This window comes from Phaseolus vulgaris, chromosome 5 (assembly GCF_051622355.1).
Source record: "Phaseolus vulgaris cultivar YP4 chromosome 5, ASM5162235v1, whole genome shotgun sequence".
Taxonomy (NCBI): Eukaryota; Viridiplantae; Streptophyta; class Magnoliopsida; order Fabales; family Fabaceae; genus Phaseolus; species Phaseolus vulgaris.
Window position 1 is genome coordinate 11,512,707 of NC_143502.1, and position 10,745 is coordinate 11,523,451.

The 10,745-nt window shown below is 33.7% G+C and overlaps 1 protein-coding gene across 3 annotated transcripts in view; it reads right to left on the reverse strand.

The window, feature by feature from the left end:
- LOC137835159 (uncharacterized) overlaps positions 1-10,530 on the reverse strand; it is a 26,021-nt gene extending 15,491 nt beyond the window's left edge. For 2 of the 3 annotated variants that reach the window (XM_090302184.1, XM_090302186.1), the window contains exons 1-2: positions 10,392-10,530; positions 9,941-10,273 (exon numbers count right to left, since the gene is read on the reverse strand). In XM_090302184.1, coding sequence (XP_090158310.1) covers positions 9,941-10,272 — 332 coding nt within the window. In that variant the 5' untranslated portion in view covers position 10,273; positions 10,392-10,530. Of the gene's footprint in view, positions 1-9,940; positions 10,371-10,391 lie in introns of those variants that run through there. The other variant, XM_090302185.1, reaches the window with a different exon arrangement.
- Positions 10,531-10,745: the final 215 nt, after the last annotated feature.

Genomic DNA, 10,745 nt, shown 5'->3' on the forward strand with positions numbered 1-10,745 from the left:
TAAAAATAATAAAAAGTAAATTTTCAAATATAAATTTTGAATGATTTTTGTTTATTAAATTAATTTTTTTATTTAGATAGATTATGTAAATAATCTAATAGTATTAATTTCATGACATATGTGTAATAACATACTAGTATTATTATAATGTTATGATTTTCAATTAAATTTGAATTTTAATCATACTAATAAATTCACTAATAAAATATTTCATATTATATATATATATATATATATATATATTTTAAGATAATACAGGTAGACACATTATTAGACACATTATTACTATTTTAATTTAAAAAATAATATAAAATAATATATATATATATATATCATTAAATTTATTAAAAAAAATCTGAGGTTTAACTACTGCATTGGAATAATATTGAAACCTAAATAATCTATGCATTTCATAAAAACAAAAAAACACTATTAAATATTAAAAAATTATTATCAAATTTTGTGAAGGTATTATGAATTAGGGACTTGAGGGAGTTTCTTCCTACACTTTCATGCCTTTTTCTTGCACCTCATACTTCAAAAAATACTCAAATTATCCATTGACATTTTTCATTGAATGTTTTTCTTTGATTTCAAAATGTGGAATTCAGAGACTTCATGAGTTATAGAATTTGGAGTTAAAATTTGTGTTTCAGATTTGCACAATGCAAAATATAAATTTGTATTCCATATTGTAGAATTTGGAATGCATAATTTTAGAATTTTTGAGAATATGAGGCTACATGAAGAAATTATAGGGGTGCATATATAAATTTATAGATTTTTAAGATATGCAAGTTATGTGGGCCAGCTCGCTTCGACTCACACTTGGCCTTCGTGAACTGCGGATTATGTAGAGCAAGCCTAAGCAAGTTAGCGAGTTGCAATAGTGGGTCATGGGTTGGCCCGCCCAGCATTGTCATCCCTAACCAAAACTAAGGAATTAACAATGTAATTAACAAGTGGTGAACAATAAATAACCTAGAAATCATTATTAGGGGCACTTGGGCCTACTTAAGTCTACTTTAATCATCCGTACAGGTAGGATCCCAATATAATCACTATAAATAGTTGAACACCCTAAGGTGAAAAGTAATGAATCATTAACATTTTACATATATCATTTACTTGGACCGAAAACTAACTTGAGTGTTGGAGTATAATCGCATGTATCTTTGCCAAGACCGAAGAACGAGACCGAGAACACCATGTGTGAGGGAATATCCGGTTCTGCATAAACATTTTGGCGGCCATCACGGGGTCGGAGAAAACCACATGGTAACTACACGAAGCATGATGGACAGTGACAAACACACTCTAGAAGAAATCGAGAACCACCGAAAGGACCCTATGGTAATGATGTTGGAACTTGGGAAGGATCTAAAGACCTTCAAGTGGAAGAATGTGAAGGAGATAAATGCCCTTAGAACTAAAAATTCTTGGATGAAACAAAACCTCAAAAGTAGTGGGACGATCCTAATACCCTATGAGGAACCCCGAGACCCCATATGCTCTAAAACATATCGTGTTGAGAACACAAAAGGCCAAAAACTTTCACCATATTGGCATCCCTAGCACTACCAACCCCAACTAACATGTTGATACTTATGTCACACAAGTCAACCTGCACATACCTAAGGATGCGCTTCTATGTCGGGTATTCCCCACATCCTTAAAGGGAGCTACCCTAAGCTGGTTCACATGCCTCCCACCCATTCAATTGATTGCTTGGAGCGTAATTCGCCATGAGTATACCCCATCACCTAATATCGATCGCTGGTTAATATAAGATAACAAAAAACAAAGTCATTAAGTGTGTTCATGGAGTGGTTTGGGAAAGTTTCCCTTAGCATTCGAAGCTTGAGCCAGAGGTGGTCATGCATCTCATGATTATCATGCTTAAGCAGGGACTATTCTCATATAGTCTCTGGAAGAAACCAACCACAAACCTAAATGAGTTGCGACAAAGAGCGATTAAGTTCATGCATTCGAGGAGTTGAGGGAATTCCATAACAAGGTAAGATCGCCAGATGACGCTGCCGAGAGGAGAGTGCCCGAGAAGGATCACCATAGGTCACCACCACTACCAATAAGGCAGAAAAAACTCCTCCAATCCCAACGTTTCATACAATATACACCTTTGAACGCGAACTGAGACCAAGGTTTGGAAGAAGCCCTAAATGTTGATTTGTTATTGGCATTGAGGAAGACCCATACACCCCAAATGTAAATCAAATGAATCATTATCGTTACCTGATGACTTTTCTACGACAAATGCACTGTGTTGTCAAAAGTAATAATTTGTCCTAAGGACGAATATCGAACCCACAAGGAACAATTGAATAATCAAGTAAAAGATTCACTAAATAGAAAACCGAATAATAAAGTTTCTTGGGATTTGTTATGATGACAATGAGTAATAAAAAAACAAGTCAAAGAGTTTGTTGTTTCAATTGAAAAAATAGGGATTGTGATTGATATTGATGCTCGAATAAAAATTCATTTATATAGATTCCTCGCATATAAAATTATTAATATATTTCCTAAATATCGATTCCTCACATATTTATAAAAACTTCTTATCAGTAAGATCAGACGTTGATAGCAATTAAAATTTCAAATCAATTCCTAGCATTCAAATATGTTAAGCATTATTGGGTTAGAAACTTAAAAGTACTTTCCATTCAAATCTAAATTTTGAGATCAAGGCGAACAAGCATTACTAACAAAATGATAACATCAATCATCAATCAAAAACAAAATATTATGTTTAAATATCACCTCAATACATAAAAGTTTGAACAAATTACTCTTAATCCCAAAGGGTTGAATTAGCCACACATGATGGCTGTTACAAGCAGGGAGAGTAAGAAAAGAAGATTCCAGATGTTTCTCCTTGACGGTTGCCTCCTCTAAGGTTTCTAACACCTCCTATTCTCCCAATTGGATTATAATTCACTCAATGGTGTTTTTCTTTCAATCTTGCATGTCTAGGGTTGTGCCTCAAGTCTCATATTTAACCTAATTGAGCTTAGGCTAAGTGACTTCTCGCTTGGGTGTTATTGGGTTTTCCTAGGTGAGTTGCACGAAAAAGACCCAATGTCACTAGAGTAATCTCGCTTGGGCGAATTAAGCTCACTTGAGCTAGATCCTCTGGGCGTCTGGCTTAGGCGAGTTTGGGCGAGCTTTAGTGAGTGCTAGAGCGTTCCTTTTTAGATTTCTATATTATCCTTTTGCTCAATCATCTTCATTCTTCCATAGAATCCTGATATTAACACAAATTTGGGAATAAATCGTTCTTATTCAAATTAAAATCACAAAATATGTGAAATGGTATAAATTCATAAATTAAGGGTTATTTTATGCTTATTTTATCAATTAATATCCACAAGTGCCTATATTTTAATATGAAATATTATTGAAATCTGGCACTTATCATTACCACCATAATTATGGGCATGCGATAGAAGATTGTGTAGCCCTTAAGGATAAGTGTGAAGAGCTTATACAAGTCGGTCAACTTCGTCGGTTTGTAAGAGGAAATTATGAAGAGGACCACCCTCAGCTAAAATCAATCGAGAACTGAGAGGGCCAAAAGAGTCACAAAACCCGAAGGGAAGGAAGTTGGGACCGAGACTGAGAACGAGGGTGTGCCTTTAAGCGTCGTTATCAACACCATTGTTGTTGGTTTCGTAGGAGGAAGGACAACAAACTTTTTCTGAAAGAGACACTTATGGGCGATCTAATTTGTTAATGTTGTAGTTGGGAGAACATAGAGAAACTTGTTGCCCATAACTTTCACTCACGACACATTCAGAGCCATTTACCCAACCAAGATGACCTCATTGTTATCATGATAGAAGTGGTTATAGATTGCAATGCGGGGCAGGCCATGCGGGCTGGGCCGCATCCTGTTAGCAAAAAGTGCGGGGCAGACTCACTAATCTAGCCCGCTAACCTGCTTAGGCCCGTTCCGCATAACCCGCAACCTGCACAGACCAACAGCGGGGCGGGGCAGGTTGGCTCGCTCGCCCGCATAAATAAAAAAACAAATATATTTTTTGTAAAAAAAAACTATACCCCATTCACCCATTATTGTAGTGTGGCATTTATTTTTTTATTTAAAAAAATTAAATTTAATATAGTAAAAGAAGAATGTTTTATTTTAATCATTTAAAGGAGTTAGTTCTTTTTATCAACAATAAAAAATAAATACATAAGAACCACTTTAGGGGTGATCCAACCCATGTACAAAATCATACAGAAACAAACAACCCCTCCTCCCAGAAGTTTGCCACTAACTTCATACTATAACAAATACAATCTGACCAACCTAAATAAATCACTTATATATAATCGAATACATACAAACTAGGGGATCTAGACACCAGTCAGAAAAGGAAAAACAAGCAAAAGGGACTTTAGAGGTTACCTAGGACTAAGACTTTAGTTGAGCCATGAAATTAGTATGAAGAGTGACAGTGGATTTATTTTTAAGTAAAGTCTTATATTTAAAATTTGTTAATAAAAAATAATATAAAGAATATATTTCAATAAGATGGTTAAAAAATTAGTCATATTCATTAAAATATTTTGTAGCAAAATTCTGATAAGATATTCTTATACATTTACATACATATATAGGAAAAATAAATGCAAAACAAAACTTTAATTATTTTTAATCAAGCCTTCTAATAACCCTCATACTTGAATTTATATTTTTATCTTAATTGAATGAATTGAAACAGGGATAAAATTTTAATTTTTTAGTAGTAGAAATAAGTTTTTTTATAATTAATGAAATTTTAATTTTGAAAAAAAAAAAAATTTCTTATGCGGGCTGGCCCGCAAGCTCGCGAGTTACTTCTTATGTGGGACGGGTCAATGAAATGAGCATGTACTCGTTGCGCGGGGCGGACCAACCCAACCCACAATTTGTGAGCCAAACATAGGGCGGGCTTATGTGAGGCGGGTCAGCCCGCATTGCCAGCCCTAAAAATGGCTAACTTTGTCATGATGAAAATGCTAGTGGACCAGGGATATTTTGTACTAGAAAACGTTCTTATAGTTAAGGTTGTCTCGAAAATCCATAACCCCTTATGACAAACACATAGTTAGTTTCTTTGGAGAACGCGTGGATACGTTATGGTATATTGACCTGTATATGAATTTTGGCGAGGGAAGCCAAATATATAAAATCATAAAGATCATGTATATCATTGTGGATGATGATACGTCCTACAATGTCCTCCTTTGAAGATCGTCGTTGAACAAGTTAGAGGCGATAATATTAATCCCCCACCTCGCCATGAAGTTCCCGCCCGAGTTTAGGGATATTGTAACCATACATGTGAACTAAAGGACCACTCGGGAGTGTTACTGCCAGCCTGAAAGTTCCCCACTGAGTACCGATTTGTGATCAGAGACAAGTGGAGGTTAACCAAATCATCACTGTGACCTTGATTTGTGCCATAATGATGAAGTGTGGTGTAGAAGCCACGAGGCACACTACTGTAGGCTTTGAAGAAAGAGAAGGTGAATCGTCATGATCATCCCCATCCGTAAGATCACTTCATCATCAGCAATTATGATCACGCAACGCTTCACATCGCCTAACAACATGTCATCTCTAGCATTCTAAACCCTTTGCAGGTTACACATTATCGGACCTAGGGGGCCAATATACCGTATAGGTCCAAAAACATGTCGGTCTGACAAAGAAATGAAATTTTCTTTTAAGATTCTTCATTTACACTCGAGCATAAGGTCAGTGTATGTTGATTTTTCTCGGCAAGTGTACCGAATCAACTGTAATATAGTACTCTTTAAAATACGAATTGTTGAATCAAGAGTGATCAAAGGCTTTGAAGAATCCAAATCCATGTGTTTGATGCAAGGCTGAAATTGCTGCTGTGTTTAGGATAAGATCTGGGTAGTTTATCTGTGTAATCCACTCTTTGTTGAATCTAAAACTAAAGTGTTTTTAAATCTTTTAAGATTAATTTTTTTTTCAAACTAAGTGAAAAACAACATGTTATTTTGTCGAAACAACCGATTGTTTTACTCTTAGGTGTTTTTGAAAAGGTTGAAAACTGTTTTGGTTGGTTGACCAAAACAATCGATTGTTTTGTGCTTTCAATCGATTGTTTGTTTGAAAATCCTAACAAAATTCCGTTTTGTTAGTTGAGTGTGCTTTAAATGATTTTCAACTGAATACACTCCTGTATTAAATGCTTTGACCAATCTTTGAAAGCTATAAATAGTTCGTTTATGTTTTATAAAAAACAAGAAAAACATATTTGAGTTTTTCAGTTGTGAGAGATTGCTTTCAAGATTTGAACATTCACTTTTCAACTTTGGTTTTCTCAAGAGAGAGTGAAATAGGATTACATCTGTATTGATTTCAGTTCATTCTGTAAACAAGTGTAATTCGTTCTGAATACTTTGTATTTTCTAGTGTTGTAAGCCAAGAAGTGTTGTGTGCTCTTGAGGTTGTCAAGATCAACATTCTTGGTGTGTGCTGTGCCAAAGGAAGTGTGTTTCTTGAAGGGTTCAAGGTCACTTCTTTGGTGGTTTTGTGTGTAATCTGTATTTGATTGCTTAGTGGATTGCCCAGTGGATTCTGGGGACTGGATGTAGCTCTTGGTTTAAGAGTGAACCAGTATAAACTGTTTATGTATCTCTTTCTTCCCTCAAACTCATTTAAATTCAGTTGTTATTGTTTTGCTGGTATAAACAACTGATTGTTTCGAAGAAACAACCGATTGTTTTTCTGGTGCTTTGCTGTTTTGTGCTTTATATCTTGGCTAATTGAATTTCTGATTGAGTTTCATACAAAAGATTTTGTTCTAGCTTAAAAAGTTTTCGAAAACTCCCTTTAAACAATTCACCCCCCTCTCGTTTAAGGCCATATATTCTAATACGAATGTCGAACCCAAAGGGAACAATTCTAATTAAGGTGTTTTGTTATAAAACTCATTAAGTATAGAAAATACTTTTGAGAACATGTTCATAACCAAATTAAAGATTTCACAAATAACTCAGAGATTTATGGTTTGATTCAACCAAAACCAAAACTAACTTATCAAATATAGAGAAAAATACTTGGATTGAATTGTGTCTATCTCAATCATCTGTATTTTTGAATAATATAATATATAATACTCAAAACTACTTATTTTTTATGCTTAATTTAAAGTCATTCACCTTGATTCCTCACAGATGAAATTCATAAGATAATTTCTCAAACACTAATTCCTCAGATATTTAACAAATCATCCAGCTTTAGGAACGAAATTATGATGTAATCAATAACCTGAAATCTATTCCTAGCATTACAAGTTATCAAGTATTTTCGTCTATTTCAAATCCTTAAAAGTACTTTCCAGTTAAATTTAACGATCAAAATCAAGACTCCACTGATCAGATAGAATCAAGCAATAAGCATGAAACGAAAATACCAAGAACAAGTAAAAAAGAAAATTATATATATATATATATATATATATATATATATATATATCACCAAGAATACATTTGAACAGAGTATATTATATTCAATCCCAAGTTAGAAAGCACTTAGCCACTCATGACAGCTCCTCCAATCTGCATTCTTCATCTGAATTGCATAAGAAGGGTTGATCTGAGCAAGTTCTTCTCCTAGAATAGAGTTCTCCTTCTTCTTCTCTCACTAACTTCTCTCTAAAGATCTCACCTTTTTTCCACCGCCTATTTTTTCACTTTGTTCCAAAATTTATATATTAACTTTAGCTCAAGCGAGCCAATTTAGCTTAAGCTAGATCTTTCGGTGCATTTTTAGCTTGAGCTAACAATTTTAGTCTGAGCTAGATTAGTACTGCACCTTTAATCAAATCTGGACAGTTTTAGCTTGAGCTAAATCCTCTACCTTAAGCTAAATCTTCTAGCTTGAGCTAATTCTTCTTGTGATCCAATTAAGTTTTTGTTTTCTTTCTTTCAATGCTTCATATTCATCTGCAATTTACAAAAAAATTTAGATTAAATTTCTTCATTTGTTTCTTGGTTCAAAATATATAATCAGATTCAATAATTCTCAGATTAGGGTAATTTTCTTACATTAAGCAACAATTAAGTTCCAAAGTGTTCAATTTTCTCAATCATAAAAACTACTATATTGGCACTTATCAGTGTACTACCCAATATTTGAGGTACTGAGAACCTAGTAAGTATCTCGACATCTCAGCAAGGTCCTTCCAACCGAAATTGAGGGTCTAACAATGTAATTAACAAATGTTGAATAGTAAACAACCTACAAAACATGATTAGGAGCACTTGGGCCTAGCTTAATCATTCGATTAGGTAGGACTCAATATAATCACTATAAATAGGTGGACACCCTAAGGTCAAAAGTAATGAATCTTTGACTTTCTACATATACTTTTTACTCGGACTGAAAGCAAAATTGAATGTTGGAGTATAAACGCAGGTATCCCTCTAAGACCGAAGACCCAAAGACCAAAGACCGAGGCTGAAGATTAAGACTAAAGACTAAAAAACAAAGACTGAGATTGAGAACACCACATGCAAGGGAATATCTAGCTCTTAAGGAACATTTATTATTACTAGTACACTTCTCTATTTTATTCCAACTAAATACACCTAAACTTCATTTAGAAATAATGACTACACAACACTTGGATGCATAATTGCACATAAAGAAGATAAGTTATATAAAAAAAACACTTCCACTAATCTGTGTCAATATTCAGTGGCTCTCGATGACCATTCAAAACGAGGGAAGCAGAAAACTAATCCATTTTTTTCTCATTTTATACACATATACTAATATATAATGAGTCTCACTCAATGTTGAAAAAATACTAAGATTGTTTTCCATTATCGAGGTTTTAAATGTAAGAATTAAAGTTCACAACATTAGCTCTGACTTTAGATTTATCATGCGTAGAAAAAACTCAAGTAAAGCGGAAAAAATCATCAACAATAGTGAGAAAATATTTATAATCATGCATAGAGATAACAAAACATGGCCCCTATATATCCATATGAATCAAATAAAATATTTGTGCAAATTGAGAACTATTAAAAGGAAAATGAAGCTTTTTTTGCTTAGCTTGATGACAAGCATCACAAAAATAAGATCTTTCAACATAACAATTAGGATAAAAAGTTTTCAAAATCTTTAGTCTTTCATCAGAAGGATGCCCCATCCTATGGTGCCAAAGACCAAAATTTTTAACCATACAGTTTAAGATATGAGAAGTATGATGTTTAAAAGATCTATCAAAAATATATAAACTACTAATCAACTCAGTTGAACCAATCTTGTCTCTGGTTTTGATGTCCTTTATGACACACTCGTTAGAAGAAAAAATCAAATCACACTTAAGGGAAAAGGTAAGTTTAGAGATAGAAATAAGATTAAAAGAAAAATCTTGAACATATAAAACATTAGTGAGAAGAATCATATGGTTAAGATTTATAGTTCCAAAATAATTAGCAAAAACATATAATGTCCATTAGGTAATTTTATGAGAATAGGACTCATGCAATGATGAGTAGTAAAATTAAATAAAATAAAACATACATGATTGGTTGCTCCAAAATCTAAAACCCATGAGCATTTATTAAAAAATAATTTTTCAATATGTTATATGGGAACTGGTTCTTCAAAAGAATATGAGGTTTAATATTATTACAAATCATTTAAACCCCTTAAAAATTACATGGCTTGGTCTTCTCTTTTTCTTTAAGAAATGATATAGCAAACACTACAAGAACATTTCTTTTGATAGATGTGAACAAGTTTGAGTCTAAAGTTTTCTAACTCATCCCATATAACCCTTAATTTGGTGAAATACTCGGTAATGGAAACTCGTCTTGATTTAAAGAAGATGTCTCCATTTGGAGGTCAGAAATACACGAGAGGTCAACTAGAGCGTACCTGGTTCTGAGATCATTCCAATTTTTTTGGGGGGTTTGTCCATCCAAATGATACTTTGACGAATAGAGATGGAAACAACGTGAAAGCCAAGAAACCACCATACTATCACACTGATTCCATGCTGAAAAAGTGGAATCGGTTTTCGCTAGTTGAAAAGCGGTGCCATCCACATACTCAACTTTATTCTTGGCACTCAACGAAGTGAGCATGGATATGCTCCACGAACGGTAGTTATTAGAATCGAACACCCATAAAACAAGAGGTTTGGTTGGACTTTCGTTCGGATAAAGGTACAAGTAGTATGAAGTCGATTCTTCTTCTTCTTTCCTCATACTGAAAAACGCAAACACAACAAATAAAAACGAAAAATCAAGACAGAAAAGAAATATTCAAAGAGAATGAAAAAATTAGAGAACGCAACAAAGCTCCTCAAAAATAAAAACTTTAATACCACCATAAAAGAGATAATCACACAATATGAGAAGAAGCGTATCAAGCATAAAACCCTAGAAGCAGGAACTGCACAGTAAGAAGAAAAATGCAGAAGCGTTGAGAGGAAGAAAGAAGCACAAAAAAAAAGAAAAAATAATCTCATTAATCAGAAAAGTGTGTTACATGCGGTATTACAAAAAGAAAATATAATAAGCAAAATAGAAAAGTAAAAAAATGGGCCAAGCAGGAAAAAGCCCAAAACAAAGAGAGCCCAAAAGATAAACATTTTAACAATAAACCTTATAAATGATACAGTTGTGTGTGGCAAATTTCATGTCGAGTGAGAAAAGTAGGGAATAGAAGGGAATAATTG